Source organism: Larus michahellis, chromosome 2 (genome assembly GCF_964199755.1).
Source record: "Larus michahellis chromosome 2, bLarMic1.1, whole genome shotgun sequence".
NCBI classification, from domain to species: Eukaryota; Metazoa; Chordata; class Aves; order Charadriiformes; family Laridae; genus Larus; species Larus michahellis.
Genome location: NC_133897.1, coordinates 74,654,505 through 74,676,577, shown reverse-complemented (window position 1 = coordinate 74,676,577; position 22,073 = coordinate 74,654,505). Strand labels below are relative to the sequence as shown.

At 43.2% G+C, this 22,073-nt stretch overlaps 1 protein-coding gene across 1 annotated transcript in view; it reads right to left on the bottom strand.

The window, feature by feature from the left end:
* ELOVL2 (ELOVL fatty acid elongase 2) overlaps nucleotides 1-21,860 on the bottom strand; it is a 51,703-nt gene extending 29,843 nt beyond the window's left edge. Inside the window, exon 1 of the mRNA XM_074575958.1 lies at nucleotides 21,753-21,860. Coding sequence (XP_074432059.1) covers nucleotides 21,753-21,755 — 3 coding nt within the window. The 5' untranslated portion in view covers nucleotides 21,756-21,860. The remainder of the gene's footprint in view (nucleotides 1-21,752) is intronic.
* Between the last annotated feature and the right edge of the window lie 213 nt (nucleotides 21,861-22,073).

Sequence of the window (22,073 nt, the reverse complement as noted above, 5' to 3'; positions counted from 1 at the left end):
TTTATAATTAATATATGGAACTCACTGCTAGATAATCTCACTGAGAGTAGGAACAAGCTGGAGTGAGCTCACGAGAGAAACAGACCAACTAGCTGGGGGATGAGATTGCTCCAAAGCCCCACAGATGCACAGGGAGGGAGCAAGGGAAGGAGAAAGATTAGCTAGAAGGGACATGATCTCCGATCTTTTCTAGCATTTCAGATTAATTGTTTCAAGAAACAGAAACTGGATGCCTTATTTGACACGGTAATTTCTGTGTCCCATGGTCTGGGACATTCTTTCAACTCTGATGGCTGACCAAGATTAGGAACTAGCTATGTTACAAAGCCTTAATCAGCACAGCTATATTGCCAGAGCTCCCAGTAAAAACACAGCCCTCTGACTGTGGTAAACTGGGCTGGCTAAAGGGCTCTTTTGCCAACGTCAGATGCATCCACTTGGGATGTTTCTGCTAGCGTAGCAATCTCATGGCATCAGTCCTTCCTAACAAGCGGCACTGTAGAGCTGCCAGACTTTTGTAACTGGATCTGTGCTCAGAAGGCATGTAATTTGGCGTGACAGAAGTGATGGACACTAAGCAAGGGAAGTTCTGCTGATGGTTCGGGTCCAGTGAGGTGCCCATATAATCTGTGAGCAATGTTTGTTAATGCTCCTGTTTTGCAGAAGATAACCAAGAATAGCTAACAGAAAGAACACTGATGACTCCATCTAAAGATATAGTTATTATGAGTTCCAAGAGAAGAGAGATCTATATCTTTGGTTTGGAAATGCAAGTTGTGTAATACATTTTAATTTAATGCAAAAATCTCTGTTTGAAAAATACAGTATGGGTGGAGAAGAAGCAAAAGGCGCCTGTTCCAGCTTTACCAAAGAAAATAAAAAATTGAACGGTCTTTCTATATTTCTCTTCCTTTTTCCTTTCTTCTAAAAGCTTTCACAATAAACTGTAAGCACTTCAGGAGAGAAAGACGCTGTTATTCTGGTCAGTAAATTACTTAAAATACTTCAAGAACAGCTTTGAAGGTAATGAAGAACAGCACTGCTTATACTTGAGAAACACATGGTATTTCTAAAAGATTTCAGTTAAACCCATGTCCGCTCTGAAAACAATTTATTTGATCGTCAGCATTTTTCAAACAGATTATATTTTATTCCTATTATTTTCTCATCCTATGCAATATATGCTCCATTCCACTGCTAAAGCTTGCATGCATAGTTGGTAATACCTGGACATTTTCCCGTTGATATTACCAAATTAAGCACTTTCTGTGACAAAAATGGCAGCATCATTGCAGCTGAGGGTTATTTTTGCATGTATTTGGAAATTACCGACTGCAGGTTGGCAGCCTGGTAGCTCACAGGCCTGCCTGTTATCTGACAGAGTAAGCCAGTGGGGAAGCTGACTCATCAAATAGGCCAGTTTTCTCTAGAGGGGATTGAGAACAGCTGCTTGACTGGTGATTACAGCCAAAAGTGCTGAACACCTTCTCCTGTGCTGATTTTGTCACTGCAGAGAAAGCTGAGATGATGATGATAGTGTTCCTGAGGGTGAAAAGAGAAGGGGGAGGCAGCTGCAGGGGAAAGGAAGGTGCACAAGTTTTGCCTCAGTAGCTGCTCGGGTTTCCACTGCCTGCAAGAAAATGCTGTGGTTTTGGTGGCTTCCTCAATAAGAAGACCAGACAGCAATTTCTGGTATGAAAAATGAATGGAAGGATGTAAAGTTTGGTAAGCGTGCAAAGACATAGCTAAATGTAGCCAGAGGTTTTCTCAACAGTTACTGAAATTGGGCTGTCTAGGTGCCTACAGTTTGAACAGTAGATATTTTTTTCTGAAGTACTAGGTTCTTCTGTGTTCTTGTAATTCTGAAGCGAGGGCACTTGTGTCTAAAGGTTCTTTTATCTTATTACTATTTGGAGACATTCACCACTTGGTTTAGCAATGCCTGCAGGAAAGGGGTAGGCTGCCAGAAGAACCTGCGCCAAGCCTGAAGCAGAACGTCTGGCTGGCCTAAATTACCAGGAGCGTGCTAAAAGAAGCTACATTCATAGGCAAACGGAATTTTTTTCAATGTCATCTTGATTTTCAGTTCTGCGTTCTCTCTGCTTGAGCATCTCTTGCAAGGAAGAGTTAAATCTTCGAAGGACTCTGGGGTGTAGTGTTGTGGTGCGTGATGCGGAGGTGTCCCAATGAGCTCTGTGGTCCTGGGTGAGATGTCCAAGCTCCCCGTGCAAGGCACAAGACCTGGGTTGCTGTCTCCCTGTGCTGTGCAGACAGAAGGAGAGGGTCCAGGAGCTCCCTTTCTGGAGGGTGATACCTAAGCCTTTTACTTGCAACTTACAGACGGCGACTGTTTCTGGAGCTGGGCACCTACACAAGTCTTTCCCCTTGCGAATGCAGCCAAGATAAGAAAGTGGTACCTGTGTCCAAGCAGCAGGCAGCGTGCCAGGTGCTCCTGTGAGACAGGTGTTTGTGCCCGCCCTCTGCTAATCTGTCAGTGGGCTTTCAGCTTGTGTCCTCCCTCTGCTCTGAGCCTTAGACTAGCAGTTAACTCTGGAATTTATTTTTCTTCATTTCTTCTACTGCAGCTCTTGTGTCCATAAGAAACGCTTCATAGAATCATAGGATTGCCTAGGTTGGAAGGGACCTTTCAGATCATCTAGTCCAACCATCAACCTAACTCTGACCAAAAACATCCCTAAAACATCTCTCTAAGCACTATGTCTACCCGTCTTTTAAATACCTTCAGGAGTGGTGCCTCAATCACTTCCCTGGGCAGCCTGTTCCAATGCTTAATAACCCTTTCAGTGTAACATTTTTTCCTATTATCCTGTCTAAACCTCCCCTGGTGCAACTTGAGGCCATTTCTTCTTGTCCTATGGCCTGTTACTTGGGAGAAGAGACTGACCCCCACCTCTCTACAACCCCCTTTCAGGTAGCTGTAGAGAGTGTTAAGATCACCCCTCAGCCTCCTTTTCTCCAGGTTAAACAACCTTAGCTGCCTCATCTGCTCCTCATAAGACTTGTTCTCCAGATTCTTGCCCTTCTCTGGACCTGCTCCAGCACCAAAATGTCTCAGTATATGTCTGAGCAGGGACTAAAATCCAGAACTTGAGGTAAATATCTTAAATTCTGAATCTTCCCCTTTCTTTGGTGCTAGCGGTGGCTGACTATGCTCAGAGATCTAGGGGGACATGCCAGACCAAGTGTTTAGGGAAGTCACAAAAAGATGTGAGATATGAGTCAAACTGGGCAGAAGAGCAATTTGAAGTGTGGTCTCCAATGCAACAGATGAGGGCTGTACAAATGGAATTCATCGGAATAAGGTAGTGGGTTTGGCAGCATCACAAATACTTAGTTTTAGGGCTGCATGTGGCAATCTGAAATCCAAGCTCAGGAGACTGCATCCCCCGGGGGAGGGATGGCAAGGAAGGCATGGCTCAAGGATGATCCCCAGGGTTTAGGCGCTCAGACTGATATAGTTATATTCAGAAATACAGCTGCTGTTACTGCTGGAAACAGGAATGCCTCCAGAGAATTTAGGAGCCTCCAACATTGTGTGGCAGCTGGGTTCTGAATTTTGGGCATAGGTACCCTAAAAAGGGAGTTCAATGATTGAAGGAATAAAGACACCAAATAGCCCGGTGCAGCATCTAGTTCTTCCTTCACATCCACCCCTGCTTTGCCGGCATTTTTGAAGGGCTCTGTAGTTTCCCAGCATACGTGCTTCAACCAAGCAAAAAATCTAGTGTCATGGTGCTGAGATGTGTCAGATTTAAACTGCAGTTTTGAAAAGGAATCCAGAAAAATGGCACTCAAAGCATAAAGGCTAGCCTGTTTTGTTGTTTTTTTTTCTTCTTAGTTTGCTTCAACTTAATGTTAGCCCTTTGCTGTATTTTTATTTTCAAAGCCATTCTGCTTTACCTCTAGAAACAAAAGCACCACTTAAACTGCTGCTATTATCCTGCAGTTGCAGTTTGTTTTAAAAAAAAAAAAAAAAAAGGAAAAAATCTAACTGGTTAGTATTTTGTTCCTTAATTACCCTTACTACAAGCTGTCTTCAGTAGGTCTGGGCTTGTGGAAAAATCTTAAAATGAACAGGAATCATCCTGTAAGACCCATGAAGAGAATTCAGAAAAAACAATTCCTCACTGCAGTCTGGATTGAGGACCACAGCATTTGTGCCTGTTAGTGTTTGACAATAAGGACAATCGTATGTCATCCCGTATTGTAAAATCACATCCTCAGCATGCCCGCGCTCCGTAGCAGATTGCAAGGACTGGTGTTAGGGATCTGCTGTACAGGGAACCCCTCCTACACCCTGTTTTCTCCCATTAGTGTTTTTTGGGGTATTGCTGGGTTCCAAAGGCACCCTGTACAGTGCCTTCAGTGACACTATGTAGAGTAGACTACCGAGTCTCAGGTTAATTTTTTAGGGAAAGGCAATTCTCTGCCAGATCTCTTCTTAGCCTTATGCTGCCTCATAGCAGGGGGAGTGGAGTTGTGTGTGCTGCCTCCCAGAGCTTGTCCATGAGTCCCAGTGTGCTGAGGTCTGTGGGAAGCGGGCACACATCTCTCTGAGGGGAAAGGGTTTCTTTGGGGCCTGAAAGTTTAGAGGTGTGGCCATACATTAAGTAGTGGCAGTCTTGAAATATTCTACTTTTTCCTTGGAGTGCAGGCAGGCAGGAGGTCCTCGACATGCTCTGCCATAAGGAAGCGTGAGGCTCTTCAGTTAGTTTCTCCCATCAGCTGCTCCCTGAACGGTCAGGAATAGTACTTCAGAATGCCTCTTTATCCTGTATCAGTTTTCTTCGTTATTTCACATAATCTCAAGATCATACTCAATATTAAAATAGTCTCTGCCTGCCAGAGTTGATTGCCACCATTCAGCAGAAATCTCTCCTCTTGATAACATCTCCCTGTTCTTTAGGGTGTTAGAAACTGGTCTTTTGGCTAACGTGCACCTAAAGCAGGTTTTCCTGGGGTCTCCATGTGTCTCTGGGGAATGATGCCACCTTTACGCAGTTCCATTTGTGCTGGTGGTACTTTTTGTGGGTGTCTTTCCCCCCAAACCAGACTGGAATATTAAAGTGATAGGAACCGTGGGCCCAGAAAACAGCCCTTCTCCTTGCCTAGGGTGGAGAAACAGCAGAGAGTCTCAAACCAACAGCTTCCATAGGCAGATCTAGAGGCTTCCACAGAAAAGAGTAAGGACAGAAGGGATTTACCACAGACCTGCCCTGAGTTAATTGCCATTTCTGCTAAAGCAGCTAGTATCAGAAAACCAACCCCATCCTTTGGTATCTGTTCCTGTGCTATCTTTAGTATTATTCTCAGTGTTTTAAATAAAAAGTGCTTTCCTTCAGGTAAGCCTTTATACTGCTGAGACATCAAAGGGAACCAGATGACTTTGTGGGTTGAAGGTTGAGAAACTTCCCCGTCCTCCTCTCTGGAGTGTGAGTTTGGGTGGCCTACATAAGATTCAGAGGACACAGCTCTCTCAACAACCCCCTGCTTAGGCATCTTATGGCTCTCAGGGTATTATTCACAGAGAGCATTAAGAGAAACGGTGGCCTACTAAAGGCAGAGTCTTTGCCGTGCCGCCCACGTGGCACTCATAGCCCCTCAAACAGAGGAAGCAGAGCCCCTTGAGCTTGCTCGTTGCCCCCCAAAACAGCATGCACTGTGCCAGGGTCTCCCTTTCTCTGGGTGGACTGCAATGGGTTCCTGATGCAGTTTGCTGTTGGTAGCAAGGCAGCTTCATCCACTGAGTGTAATACAAAGGGCACCGTCTGTCAGGAGCGGACGAAGGTGCTAGGAGTAAAGAGGGCTTGGTGATGGGAGAAGCAGCGTGTTTCCCCATCTCCCTTCTGCATCTCAGCCCAGTTTCCAGCCACGTTTAAGTCAGTCATAGTGTAAAAATACACAGGCAGAGCTGTGCAGCTCCAGTGTTCCCTCTGACGGGGGAGTTTCAAATCCAGCAACAACCACAAACTCCAGGTTAACGTGCTGAATGCTGAAAGCTAGCAGGACACATCAAAAACAAGTTAAGCTCCAGTATCTCTCGTGGGTTCAACACCTTTCATTTTTGCACTAAGACCTGTTGTTAGTGGTGGTTCCTGGTGAACCTGCCCTTTCTGGGAATTGCCTCTGATGAAGCAGGAAGGAAAACACCTCTTGGGCTCGGCTTCCCATCCTGCAGCGGAACAGGGCACACACCTGCTTCAGGTTTCTGAGCTCCGAGCAAGGCTTCAGCTGGTCACCTCAGCATGGGAGACGATGCCAGGAGACCAACTGTGCTTGGTCTTTCACACAACACACCTGCACTCCATCATCAGTTCTAACCACAGTGCAGATGCACACCCCATGTCAGCTGTAATCCATCTCATCCTTATCTATGCCTCCTGTGGCATAGATTTTTTTTTTCTTGTTTTTAACAGGTGTGAATCTAGAGGCAACCCTTGCTGCTGCTGCTGCAATGCTTCTCTAAAATGAAAGCTTATGGAATTATAGGTTTTTTGCACGTAAAGTGCTTTTGGGAAATGCAATAGATGATAACTCAATGCAATGAAAGGAAAAAGATTAAGTTTACTTTTGGGCTTTCCTAACATTCACCATTCTTTAAGAACCGTCATATAAAATGAAGATCAAACTATAACAGCTTTGTGTGTGTGTTTTCATTCTGCCTTCCTAACTAACAAAAAATACCCTGCTTTTTTTTTCTTTCCCCTACAAAAGACTGTGTTTTAACTCTTGATTCTATAGGGCACCACAAACTATCCCAGTTATTATGTCTCTCCGAAAATGCTAGGTTCTAGCTGTAGTGAAGTAGGCTAGCAAGTTCTGTCTTGTACTGCTAAATTTATGATAATATATGAAGAACCCCCCCAAACCCAGCATGGATTGCTTTAGTGCGGTTATATTTGCAGAGTGAGTTGTGCAGCATTTTACTTGGTGTGAAGCTCCTGAAACCGGATTGCCTGGCTTTGGGAGTCGCCGTCAGAAGCGGGCACTTTGTGAGCGCCTCAGTTCTGTATGACAGGCCTTTAGAGCCAGGATATTCTGGAGAAACGCTCGTCTCTTAAGCTTTATCAGTTGGTGGTTGGTGTGCTCCTGTAGGAAATAGGAATTTGAGCTGTTTTCAGCGGAGGAGCCAACATACTCCAGGCTTTTCACTTCTGGAGTTATGGCACTAATAGTTAGGCTGTTTCTGCTCTGGGATATTTAGTTTTGTTTAACAAGAAGTCTCTTTTCATTTGGTTTTGTAGTTCTGCTCAGTGCTACACATGCTCATCCCACACATGGGAATAAGGACCTAGGCAAAGGAATGTCTGCTTTATGGCTTCTGTCAGGACTTAAATCAAGTTGAAGCACCATGAACCCCAAAGATGAGTAAGTCCTAAGAGGCGGAAAAATTTTCATGGAAACACTGTAACTACGTGAGCTATTTCAGACATCAGTCTCTGTTTCTGGACTATGCAACCTGCTAGGAGTCATAGAAAATATTAATTTCTCACATAAAATAAAGTAAGTCTTATTTTACCAGCCACTCCACTGTGAGATCCTATATCATTTTGAGATAAATTACCCAAAATCTATTCATAATTTAAGTACTTGAAAACATTCAGCCTATTACACATTTTTCGTTGGTTAATCTTGTAAAAGGCTGAGTCTCCAGGACGAAAAATTCCCTTTCTGGAATCACTGCTTGGAGGATTTCCTTTCTACAGTTTCCAAACTTTTTTTTTGTCTGTTCTTTACAACCATGTCGAGTAATCGCTAAAATAATACATGGCAACTGCTGCGTTCCAAATAGAACTCATCTGGTCTTAAAAGAAGAGTGGAAAGGAAGGGTGGCTGTTGTGGCCCAATTTGCAATATGTGTCAGTTGTGTACCCTCCTGAAAACAGTATCTTCATAATCCATCCTCTTGCTTGTTATCAGAATTTCAAAATGAAACTGTCACCAAAGCAGATCGGTGCAATCCTTTTAAAAGTAATCCTGCTCAATTCTACCTACTACACTGGGGAACATCAGCTTAACTTGTAATTAAAGAAGATTTCTCTAGGGAGACCTTAGATGCAGCCTGCCAGTTCCCAAAAAAATGGTAGCAATTATTGACCTCGTTTTTCCTTTGCACTAACAATCAGATTTAAAATGACAGTATGACCTGAGATGGAGCATAATTCCTGTCGGTGACGATGTGACAAGACCGTATGACTGGGAGGGAATAAACAAAAAGGAAATGAGTCAAAAATGAAGGGGTAGATAAAAATTCTGCCTCCTCCTATTAGCCTGAGTGAATAAATCACTTCCTCGGGCAAAGCAAAGGTCCTTGGGTCGTGGCTTGAGCAGGAAGGTCCTTAAGTTGCAAGCAAAGAAAGAACGCCAATGATTTTTTTAAGAGAGGTTAATTCTGTTACAGTTGCTTCCTTAATGGTCTGTTCAGCTCCTGTTGACTTTACAAAGGGTTGGGAAGACAGATCAGTATCAGAATTGATTTTACATCAGCAATACGAAAGCCTGCACAGCTTAATGTACCTGCTTCCAAACAAGTAGACTTGGTAAAGGATGCCTAACCAAACTATGTAATGAAGCATCAGAGTATCGCTCTTCGTTATATAAAGGCAAGACATCCAGCTGCGCTCCGAGAATCATGGGAAAAGAGTTGTACCAGAGTCAGGGAGGGTAACTACTGTTTTAAGGCTTTGGATTTACCAGATGATTTGGTTTTGGAACAGAATATTCCCCAAAGATGTGTCTGTGTATACAGTGTCTGCCTGACATATGCCATGTATGCAACTAGACAGATTTTGCAGCAAAAAGCTTGTATCCTAAATTTAGACCCGTGACATGAATAAAAAAAGATGGGGACAGGGAGTAAATAAAATGGAAGGGACGAATTACAGCAACAAGTTTACAAGGCCGCTCAGTTTTCTCAGCGTGCCGTATCATGATAATTTTGTTTTCCCTGCTATTTGCAGACAGATTTTGTTGCTGCTGAAAAGCCGATTTGATAAGTTAGTATAATGCATGTAGGGCTTTATTTTGTACTTGGCGTACACATTTCTCCTTTTTTTTTTTTTTTTTTGGAGAAAGCAATAGAGACAAACGGGCAACATAACCTTTCTGGCACTGTGAAAAATCTCTTAATTTTCTACTGTAACAAACTTCAAGGTCTATGATGAATAGAAGGTCCTAAGCCTCTGCACAGGATCTCATGGCTTGTTGGACAATGAACCTTAAACCAAAACAAAACAACAAAAAAAGCAACCCCAAAAGCAAGAGCTCTGTTTTTCCCACAGTCCTGGCAGCGCAGCGAGACAAAGGGCACTCTATGCCCAAGAAGTAGGTTTCTTGGTTGCCGTCCCAGATGTCTGCAGTGTAACACTCTGTCCCCACACCGGGGATTAATGTGCAAGGGACTGCCTGCCCCTCCTGTTACAGGCAAGGGGGATCAAAAAGGATTTTCCAAAATGTGTTGCCTGACCGGGGCTCCCCTGGACTGAATGGTTTTGCCTGAGTTTCTTAAAAAGCTGGTACTGGTGCTGCGGGGCACTCGCCTGCCGGGAGAGGGACAGGACAGGAGTTTTTGAAAACCCGCGGGGGCAGCATTTCTAGTTCCTCTAGGCAGGCATAAAAGTAGGGCTGTGGGGTTCTTGCTTTACACTACAACAAATTAAAATAAAATATAAAAATACAGACATATAAAATAAAGCCTTAGGGGTTTTTCTTTATATCTTTTGCTCTTTGGCAGCCAATAGTCAGCAGCCCTTCAGAAAACTGTAAGTCTGAAACTCAACTTGTAAAATATTAACTGATGAATTGCTTAATTAAGACGTTTTTCCTGCAATGCTGATTCCCTTTATAGGCACGCTTCTGCTACGGACAACAGTGGTAAAAGTTTGAATACAGCCTGTGAAGCACGTAACGAAAAAGAAAGACTCTGAGAGCTGTTGGAAAAAAACCTGACAGCTATATACATATATGTAATTAATACCTGTTTCAAAACAGTAACAAATTCACCTAGTAAGGATGTATGAAGTAAAATGGGCTTCTAATATATATATTTCTAAAGGTACTGTACATATGAAAATGAATGAAACGCGGCACATTTTGTTTGCATCACTTAACTGTGTACTGTATTTGTAGTCAATGTATTATGAATTTCTGAAGTTTGCTACTATTAACTCCATACTCCTAAAGAATTTTGAAATGGCCATAGCTGCTGCATGTGTACAGAAGAATGTTTTAAGTATAAAAATGTCTAGGAGCAAATAGACAATTACAACATAGGATACCTTAGCTTTTCAGAAAAAAAAAAATAATGTTCCTGAAAGTACCTGCATCCTCATGAGCAAAACCAGCTCCACTTGACGCAGTTATTAAACTGCACTGAACTCCTTATTAATCATAAATAAAACCCAAATCAGAGCTAGACAGCTGTTGTGTTTTAGGCACTGTGAGAGTCGCTGTGCCGGCTGGAGAGTTGGGTCCCCGCGCCCCAGCTGCTCCGCTGTGCTTCCTTTGGGCAGGGGACACCCCCACAGACCTCCTGGCAGCACTGGTTGTACGACTGCGACATATTTCTGTTAACGTGACCCTGGTTAATTGAAACTACCCAAATAGGAGCTCTGAAAATAACTTATGCAAAGCTCACGTGAGGAGCCGTGCAGGACAGGGACCTGCGGCAAAGGGATGGTGCTGTGTGTCCGGCAGCGGTAATCTCCCCTGCTGGCACAGCTGGCACAGGAGCAGGCAGATGCTCACATCCTTGGCTGGCTTTTGTAGTAACTTCTTTAGTATAGACCCCCCAGACCAAAGTCCCTCCGTCCTGCATTTTCACTGACCTAAAGCACCAAGTTATTGTTTTCATAAATTTACGTGCTTTAGACATTAAAGTCACACTTTTGCTGCCATAGTAAATCTAGAATTATTTTTAAAAAGAATACCTGTGAGTTAAGATTATTACTGACTCTGTAAAGTCAGAAAACCCAGAAAGGAACAAAATGGGATTATAACCCGCAAAAAACGTATCTATAATAATGCCTATGTGTTTGCTTTGTTTCCCAGACCCCCTGCTGAATGTTTTCTTTAATCCTCATGTAAAGCTACTGAGATGAATTCTGCCTGGCTCTGTTTCCTCTGTGGAAAATTGTACCTCTAAACCTATAGTCGAACTGGGCTAGCTACCTTCCCAAAGGCACCGTGCATCCAAATCTACCCGGATATATACCCTGTGTAATCTTCTCAAGTTATTGAATTATAGGAGGTATAAACCAGGACGTATTCTCATTCCTGTGCCCCGTGGGAAGGGACCTGGAAGAAGCAGGAGATTTACGAGGGGGCGTGTTCATTGCATAATTATAACCCAAGACGTAGAGGTAAATGCTGTGGTGGCTGCTGAAGAGACCAGCAGAGCCCCACAAGGGAGCTGTGGTCCACTTGGCCAGACTCACGAGACCCGCTGCCAGGAGTGGAGCCTTTGTATTTTAATTTCTCTTCAAAACTTGGAACAAAGGAATCTGGCGGAGCAGCTTAGCGCTGCAGGTTAACGTCTGTGCGTGTTTTCTTTCTGTTGCTTTCCATTCAGAGGCTGGTAAGATAGGTCACGTTGTGGCCTGCTTTAGCCACATCCTCAAGAGTTACAACGCTCAGTTTACAGATTTTTTTACTTGTTCTTATAGTCTGGGTGAAGGAAGTAGGCTTGTGTTTATTTGCCTGTTAGAGAATTGTGTTGTTCTTGTTTTGTGGTCATTTGCTACACCATTTCTTGCCTAGCTGCTGCCCAAATGCATAGACCCTTTCCTGAACTATTTATAGGGCTGTAAGTGGAAAAAGAGGAAGGAAGGGAATGGAAGAGGAGGAGGTGTTTGTAGCATGCTGCTGTGGATTAGAGAGTCCAGATCCCAGCTTCTAAGGTTTCAGCCTTAATCTTCCAACACATGCAAAGCCTTTCAATTTCACTTTGAGGTCATTAGCTACGCACAAACACAGTCTAACCGCTGTGTGAGGGATGCAGGTACAGAACTCGGTACAGGGAGCTTTTCAATTAGGTAGTTACAATTCACTGTAAGAACCAACCTAGGTTTTAGGTCAAAATATCTGCTTATAAAATCTAAAATCTGCACATTTAACTTAAAATCAAACAGATTTCAAGCTTATGAGTTTTAATAGACATTTATCTTCTAATTTATGGTTTGATGGTACGTATCGTTCACAAGTAACTGCTCATTAAAAGAAGAAAAATAAAATCAGAAAAAAATCTAAAGGATAAGCATGTCACAGTATCTAATGTTATGGAAAGAAAACAGGACTGGTGGCTATTCAGTGCTTCAGTGGGTATGGTATGCTGGTCTTGCAACACGTTTTGTACCTTCATGATTACGTCCAGTATTAGAAGATCGGCTTTCTCGGTAGAGGCTTTTCACACAGCTTTCTTCATCATTCGGGGAGATCATCTGACAGGATCAGCCTAAGCTGACCTGTGAAGTCAAGTGTCATCGAAGTTGGGAATTTCCATGTGACACAACATCTACACGAGAAGGCTGCACTGCAGTGACTGCCACACCCTTCTGGACTGATTAAAATATGAATGAATGAATTAATTCTTAGAGCAAACCGCCGCTATAAAGATAGGGGTCATGTGGAAAAATACTGGTTCCCTCGATGGATAACTATCCATGAGGTTCAGCGCTGCCCTGTAGTGGACAGACAGTGGGCAGGGGGAAAACAGAGTTGCTGTTGAGGTCAGCTTGAAGTGCCTGAGACCTGATACACATCACAGGCACCGATCGGGTACCTCTTTCCAGAAAGTGAATATCCTCATGAGCTCAAGTTTCCAACAAGCGCAGCAGATGTTCCAAGTCTCTTCCATTTTACTACTGTTTCAAAGAAGGAGAAGCTTCGCTTCTCCCTTTGCACTAAATGTCTGTTGTTGGGAATCACTATTTGAAGAGATGACAACTTCTTACAAGTAAATGTAATAAATTAATTACAAGACAAGTTAGAAGTAGGATTGATGGCACTTGCAGTTGATATCACTACAGATATCCTTGAAGACAGATAAAATGGGAAGATTTATCCTCAAAAAAACCCCCAACAACAGGGCAGGGGGGAAGAAAAACTAACAGCAGACACAGAAGAAATATTTGCCAGCAAAATGTGTTGTCTGACAGAAGTGGCAAAGGTAATGATGGTAAATCTAGTTAGTAAATATCGTCGAGAATTAAGGCGTTACAGGAAAAAAAGCAGCAACGAGAGTCTTTCCCCTGGAAAACAGACTATAGCAAGAATTATACCTCTCTGTTTAAATCTGCGCGACCTGTAAATGTGGTGAGGGAGCAAACGCGCGATAGCTGTGAGAGATAAGGAAGCAAGTAAAATAAAATAATTGCATGTATTACTGGTTTCAAAGAAAATCCATCTATTTGAAATGATTTATTTTAGGAAGATGCTAGAAAGAAACCAGGAGGTGATGTCTGAAGATGTCTTTGGTACTTTTCCCAGCCAGGTATAAGCACAGTGTTATTTGAGGGCTCTAATGGAATTGAACGCTTCCTTCATTCTGATTATGGACATTTCTCCTTTGTAATTTAGATTCAGTTACCTGCAGTATTAACCTGAAGACCTGATCAACTGAATGTTGATCAAAATATATCCCAAACTGGCGTATTGTGTCAAGTGCAAGATCATTTCAGGTAACAAATTCTCAAACCTCTTCTAATTCTGGATTGATGAACAAAGCACCATAGGTGTTTAATGATCGCACTTCACTTTCCACAACAGAGATGCCCATGTTGCAGCAAGTACTTTGTTATTTAGCTCAGTATTGTCAATTTATGTGACATCCCTATTTCAACAATATTGTAGACTCTTCACTTAAATAACCACCTTATTGCATCCAAAGAGAGCTGCTGAGAACCACATTTGCATCAATGTCTAATCAATGCCATACGTATTTGGAGGAGGAGCACTAAGGGGTGTGGGGGGGGACGTCTTTGTTAAAGACAAGAGCACATGAACCCCCAAATTTGCTGAAGGCTAGGGAACTGGTGTGTGCTTCTTGTTTTCAGCTGATCAGGATGTTCCTTATCCTACTGAGTGCTCAGGCATTGATGCGTATTTTCGAGTGCTTGCAGCACGCGTGCCGAGTTTCAGCAAGACCTAAGGTTTAATGAGCCAGAATTCTGAAATATACTTACACTCCTTTAAACTCATGAAAACACACCTGGAGGAAAAACGAGACAGCGCTGTGTTGTTTCTCCCTTCTACACCCGTCTTCCTGAGGTTGTTCTCTGGCTTGGCTTTCAACTTTGCACCTTTCCATCAGAACACTTTCTGATCTGAATTCTGCCATCTCCCAAAGGGGTCTGGCAAACAGAAGGAAATGACTTCCTGCCTGAGGAAAATAAATTATTCTGTGAAAAAAATCTGTATGAAATATAGTCCTGAGGGAATATTTCAGTGATACCTGATTTGAAATGACATTATGCTGGTAATTTAGTAAATGTAAAAGGGGAAAGAAGCGGTGCTTTTCCCTCTAGGGTAGGCTATGTGGGATATTTTTCAGTTTTTCTTTTAGTTATTGTAAGCAAAATAACTCATCTAGTCTTTTATCTTTCAAGCGGGTTTTTTTTGCAGATACTATTAAAATGCAGGCTTACGAAGTCTCCAGCAGTAAGGAAGAAATAACTGCATTAAAACCAAAAGGTTCTCGATATCGCGTTTCACTGAAATGGAGAGCTACTGGTATTTTGGGGAGGAATAAAGCTAAATGCTACCTTTTCTATTTCCTTGCACAAATTGCCCATTTTTGAGCCAAGTTTCAAATGTGTTTCAGCACCAAGAAATCACAAGCTGTATCTCAGCTTTCAAAGGGGAGCATGAACATCCTGTGATGCTTTTGACACACACGAGAACAAAAATTTAAAAGAATAAAATCTTAAGAGAGGATACGTAACCAACCTTCTGCCACAAGAGAGAGCTCTGGAAAATTAAGAGAATGCCATAAAACTAGAGACGTGTTATAGTTTGACATGCCTGGTTTTGGGGACAGATTGATTCAGTGCTACCTTATCATGGCTCTTAATCATCAAGCTTCCAGATAAAGCCAGTAGCTTCAGTATTTGAAGAGGCAAAATTTCCAAGGGTGCATCTGAGGGTGGATCCAGAGTCTTCTAATACCTTTTTCAATAGAAAGACCTGATTTTTGGGAGGAGATTTAGATTTCTTAAGTAACTCGTGTAAAATAAGGTGTCTACTATCTGGAGAGTGATGATAACTGCTGAAATCGAAGCCACCCGCATACTGGCAGGTGGGAAGCCATCCCTTGTTTCCGCTTTAAGCACCGGTAGAAGGTGGGAAGAAGAAAGGAACCTATAAGCACTTTGCAAATCTGAACTGTTTTTTGCTATGCTCATTTTCTGATGTCTGATTTTTCTTTTTCCTCCATAAACTTGAAAAGATGAAGTTTTTGTCTGGCTTCGTGCATAGCTTTCTGTCGGTGTTAAAAGATACATCTCAGAGAGAAGCCTAGTCAAGGTAAAAAGGTACTCCTAGGTAAGAAGGGCTGATTTTAAGCCATGGTTCAGTCTCTGGTGTAACAGCAAAGTAACACTGAAATGCTGCTCTAGGAAGGCGCATAATCCTAACAGCTGAGAGGAAAGATTCAGCTGCTCCTAGAAGCATCGCATGGGATGTCTTTCATACTAGAAAAGCTCCTGAATTTGGAGAGGAGGAGAATTTTGAGGAGCCAGTCAGCAGTGCAAATTGATTAAACTACTTAGTCCACAAAGGGATTTGAATAATAGATTGACAAGCATGTAAATATGAAAATAGACTTCATGGGTTTCTCCCCTGGAATTGTACGGACTCTTGACAAACACTGAAAAAATTGAACTGTGTACACAGTAAATCACTGTTCTGCCACAAATACCAACTTCTAGCAGATGCAGAACTCGCACCACCTCACACTTGATCTTTTAAACTGCAATAGAAGTAACATGGCTGGCTGCAGCCAGCAATCGGAGAGAAAGTGGGTATGGATGGCATTATTTAGGGGACACCTTACCGAAAGATGTGCCAATTCCCTGACATGGAAATCACCCTCGACAACTTTGCCAACCATTCATTCCCTGCCAGCTTAGAGGAACTTTTCTTTTTGGAACAGTTTTATCTGTGCTTACAGCAAAATGCAAGAAACAAAGTGTTTTTTTTACTTCAAGCTGGCTGTGAAAATGAATGTGTAATATAGGGAAATGAAGAAACAGAATCTGATGTGTGTTTTCCAAAGTATCGCTTGAGAACACAAAACAACATTTGAAGAGGAAAATATCTTCTAGTTCTGTTAATGGGTCCTTAATTTTTTTTTTTTCTTCCATTTGTCCTGTAAATCCTTGAGGGCAAAAACCTGGATTTCAAATGCTAATTCATGTTTTGGACACTAAAGCAGACTGGGTGAGGAGAGGAAAGGAAATGACAGTTGGTTTTCGAGTTTAATAGGGAAAACAAAGAGAGCGGGGAAGTTGTCTTACATTTCCTCCTCCAAAACAGTTCTAAATTTACCTCCTTGAAAACCTTAAATCAGGCTAATGAACTCCAAGGACACCTCTTCTTAAAAGTGTATGGAACCCCAATAACAGAGCACAGTCTGCTGGCATGGGATAAGAGGGTGCACAAACTAATTAGCTCCCGTCCTCCATTAATACCCACAGTAGGTATCCTAGAGTTTAATCCACACATAACTGGAATTTGAAAGCCCAAAACTTTTAAACCCATTATGCTATGGAAACACCCAGACTGATGCGTCTCACAAAACAAAACAAAAATGCTAATGACTGCATGGTAAGACCCTCATGACACAAAATGTCTGTAAACTGCATCGGTTATTGTCACATGGGGGAAATAAAAGCAAGCGTAGACTTTTCTTCATGTGTGTAAGTTTCGCCTCCCATTAGGTTGCTGTACCACGTTGTCTTTGCTATCCGCAAAGTGATGTGAATGGTAACTACTGACTAGAATACTTCATTCAGGGAGCCCTTAAAAACTGGGAAAAGAATGGTTTTGTTGCTCTTTCTCATGCTTGGTTTTAGGATGTTTATTTAAAACTTGGCGACCCTACTTCCAACTTGCATTTCTTGCTGCGTTTGGCTTTCAAATAAAGACACAGAATATGAGGTACTTCTTGTTTCATTTCCACATCTGTCCTTAGGGGAAGGAAAGCAAAATGTCTCTCTCCAGTGATGAAAACAATATTGATTTTTTTATTCTCTAATTACACATCTTCATATAGTAATTTCTGCCACATGGGTCTTGATTTCCTTCGGTTTGGGACATCTGACCCGTAATATTTTATCATGGTCAGTTTTGACTGAGGAAGAGCAAATGCAATGCATTTTAAAGTCATTAGCTGGAAGAATTTAACATATTAAAAAATTACTCAGTTGTTTGGCATTGGCATCTAATCAGAGTACTTTCAGCATTAATGCCGATATAAAACTGATTATCATATTCTCAAAGATGTAGGATGTAAAGTGTTCCCTCTTCCTCTCCTAGATCTAGGATAACTAGATAGCATAACTAGCCCTCAAAAACTAAAGCGTGTTTTGCTGTTCCTTGGGCAGATAAGAAGCCCCACAGAAGATGTAAGTATTCGCTTTATTTCATCTTGAACTCAACTTGTCAGCCGTGCATCAGTCCTGTGGGTAAGATGCTGTCACTCAGATATCGTGGCCCATGTGTTTAGCATATGATAAGGCGAACCGTGGGGTATGCAGATAATGGCTTTATAAGCTCAGGTGTTGCCAGGCGCTTACAAATTGGCTGATAAATTTGATATGCTAGAAGTCGGAAGCATGGCATTTATAATGTGGCAGAGCTGCAGGCCCCAGTCTCACAAGGTGTTTCTTCTCTTGCAGCTGGGCCATCCTTCTCCTGCCCTTCCACCATTGCCTCACATGGCAGACTCGCCCAAGAAGGTTTCTGACTCTGAATGGCCAGTGGCACGCTTGGTTTCATCCTCCTAATGGCCCTCCCTTCTCCTTTATCTTTTTTAATTATAAGTCAGGCTGCACCTGTGGGATACTACTTTACCAGTGAATATGAACTTCACTCAATAAACCAGCCCTTTATATCGACATTAATCTGGAGTTTACTAATACCTAAAGAAAATACTACTGCAGTTTTTTTCCCCAACTTTTGAATCAGAAGTTCCATTTTAAAATGTTTGCATCTGATTAACTCTTTTCTTTAATAAAATCGAGGGATGCTATTAAACGAAATGATTGTAAAATCGAGTGCCTGATGAACAACGAGAGTCTGTTTCTTTTCACAGGTCAGAGTGCTTGTCGTGAAGATACAATGGTCAGTCTTGAAGAATCAGAGGATCTTTCTAGAGATGAAAGGAGTCAACACCAAGGCCAGCATGCCAGTTTTTTTATAAGCAGGTAACTATGCAAATGAGACACTGGACTCTTACTTCAGGTCCTGGAGAATTTTTCTAACAAATCCTTTGTCACTGCATCATGTGCAAATAGCTTCAGCACATCTTCTTGAGTTTCTGTGCAAGTATTTATGTCCCTTTTTCTGTTCTACGTGCAGTTTCTGAGCATGTTTTCTCATAGCTTACTAATTCTGCGTCAGCCCCTGCTTGCTGCCGTGGTTCCAGGTGGCAGGGCTGCCGAAGTCTGCTACCTTTTCACTCCGATGGAGCTGGAGAGATCTTGTTGACAGTGGGTGCTGTAGCATTGGCTCCTGTGCCAGGCATGGATTTGTGCTGGATTGATCTCTGTCTACAGAAAATCTCTTGCAGTTTGTATGTCAATATTCAGGGGCTGGAACATTAGCTTTGCAATGCTCTTTTTCAGGAGGTGCAATTAACAAGTACTAACGGACAATGAGGCAAGGGGTTTTTTTTTTCGGTTACCACCAACAAAGGAGAGAGATTTGTTGGTGTCTAGGGCCCTTTCTGTATGTTCTGCGATCAACGTATGCCCACATCAAGCATCATACCCTGGTATGGTGGCCATGATGCTTACGGATGCTTAGAAGACTTTGGTGTCTGCCTTCATTGATTTCAGATTACACTGGTTCTCTTAGGGAATTTGAAAAATATTCTAGCTCCTGTCTATATAACCCCTCTGCAACTGAATTATCATAGAAGTTCAGATACTTGAACCTATTAAATACAGCTTCGCCCCATCCTCATGTTTATGCTTCCCTTAGTGTTACCTAGCCTCTTTGTAAGCATTAGTTGCCGCGCACTGTGCAAGGTTATACGTTCTCTTACTCCGTAAAAGTGGGATTTGACCCCATGGAAAATACACTGACAAATCAAAATTTATAATCGGTTTAAAGTTCAAGGGTGCAGCCAAATCCTGAGCCAGTGTAATTTGACCTAGATTCACTGAAGTAAGTAGAGCTGCAATGAACTACATAAACTGAAGAATTGTCCCACTGTGGTTGCCCTCATACAGTGAGGATGACAAGGAAATGTTTGAAGCCTAATGAAGGCCATGGTTTGCTGCTTCAGGAAAAAGAAGTTTCAAAAAGTTTGTTTCCTTATGCTACGTTCTACAAAAAATAGTAGCTTAACAGCCAGGATGCTGAGGAAACTCTCTCAGTTGAGTTGAAGGGACACTAGCAACATACTCCTGCTTATTTCTATGCCACTAGAGAAGGGAGCGCTAAAATACTATTCCCACTAATTGGCCCCAAAATCTATGTTTGTCATTCATTTGCTCCTGAGACCTTTGGTAGTATTGTCCCATGTCCATGTGTGTGTCTCCAACCTCCAGGTCCACTTAGACATTGACGCACTGTAACTTTTGACCCTGCATTACTGTCATTGCAGCAGTTTTCATCAAAAGTTCAATTTTACTTTCAGTAGCTAATGCTCCAAGGACTTTCTTTAAAACTTTTAGAGCCAAAGCAAACCTCAGCCTTATACCACTGTAAGGATTTTCCAAAATTGTCCATTCTCCCCCCAGAATATTTATGTGAGTAACAAGGCTTGTGAAATCTCAGCAACTTTTCAACACTAAGGTTATTGGAGGGGCAGAAGGGCAAAACTTGTTAACAGAAACCCATGGGTAGCTCTGAATGGTGATTTCTGGATATTGCTGCCAGCTATTTCAAGAATAGTTTCAGGTTAATTAAACAGCTCTAAGAACCAGAAATAATAGGTTAGCGATCGGTCTCAGCTATCATTTCCATTAGTACAAATACAGAGTTGCCAATGCCTGTGTTACCAATTATTTTTTTCTTGATTTTCACTAGTATAACTGGCTTAATCTCACTCCTGGAAGGAGTCAAAATGAAATATTTTAATTGGTTCAGGCAATTTTAACTTTCATTCCAGTTGACTCTGCACAGCGGATGTTAGCTGTACCAGTTACTGATAAATAATGCACATTACCTTCTGCAACAGCAGGTGTCTTGGTAACTGCTTTCTCTATATCATAAGGAATACATTATCAATGGCTGGTATTAACTTAGGTTTTGGGTAGTTATGGGAATGTGATCATATATTTTGTATTTATGCCCCACTCTATATGATAAGAAATAGGAATTCAACAACATAGTGGAAAGTCATTCTGGGGGTCCCAGACAGCATAAAGTACTGCACCATTTCTGGTCTGTTTTGATAGGGTCTTTTCCTGTTTATCATCCCAAGTCTGAGTTGATTGCAAACACATTAAATAGGAGAAAGAGATTCAAACTGACAGCAGATGGATACATGACTGAACTGGGCGGGTGAAGGAGGGAATTCAAATTGATTTTTATGCGAGGAAGGCAGAATTTACTATACAGGATGTAAAGGCATTTGGAAAAAAAAATTGTTCTTAAATCATATGAAGGAAAAACTAGGTTCTATTGTTAATCAGGTCACAAGCTTTCAGCCCCACTGTACCTCAGACTTTAAGGCTGCAAAATACCTGTATAATACTGTCCCACTTTGTAAGGTCAGCGTTACACTTAATGCACTACTGTCTATAAACAGGATGAGCTCCTTTGGGGAAGTTACTATGACTGCAAAGCCACAGTGCGCTATGGGGCAATGGTCCTACTCCCTAAATAGGTGACTTAATTGTTCCACTTCAACTCTCTTAAAAGCTAAACTGGAATCTAAAACTCTATTGTTCATTCATTGCATGGAAAAAAAAAAAAAGAAGAAAGTGTTCCACTACAGATTGCATGATTAACACAAGAGCTTCTATTAGCATGCCGCTGGGAATAATCTGTTTATGTAACACGCTCAAGCACACCTCGAAATAGAGGAGAAGGCACCTGCTTCTCTGTAAGAACACGGAAGGGCCCGGGGGCCGTGGGCGCCCCGCAGGCTCCGCAAGCCGCCTGGGGACCTGCACCCACGGGGGGGGAACACATCGCTGGCTCCCTCCCACCACCCCGCTCCTCCATCTGCCCCTCCCCGCACGCCTCCCGGCTCCCTCCCGTCCCTTCGTCGTGGGGCGGGGGGCAGCCGAAGGCGTGTCGTGTCCCGTCGTCGTCCTCCACTCCACCCCCCCCCCCAAAAAAAATAATAAATCACGCCCCAAATCTGACCCGTGGGAGCGGGTGCCTGAGAAAGAGGAGGAGGGAGGGCAGCGGGGCCCGGGAGGATCCGGGGGCACGGAGGCGAGAAGAGCAGCGGCGGCTCGTTTCCTCCCGGCGGAGGGGGGGATGCGGGGCTGCCATCACCCCGCGGGGAAAGGAGGGCAGGGTCCCCGGTAGCGGCCCGGCGGGGGGACACTCACCATGGCGGCGGCGGCGGCGGCGGCGGCGAGGCGCTGTCCAGGGTATCGTCCGGCTCGGCTCGGCTCTGCCGGCGCTGCCGCCGCGCCCGCGCTATAAGGCGCCGCCTCCGCCCCGGCCCCGCCGCGCCCGCCCCCCGCGGCGGCCGCGGGGCAGGGGCGGGCCGCGGCTGCTCGCTGCCGGCGGCATCGGCATGGCGCGATGGGGTTCTCCGGGTCCCCGCCGAGCAGCAGGAGGACAAAGGGGATCGGGGGATGGTGGTGAGCAACGGCTCACGGTCATGGAATGGCTTGGGTGGAAAGGAACCTTAAAGATCATCTAGT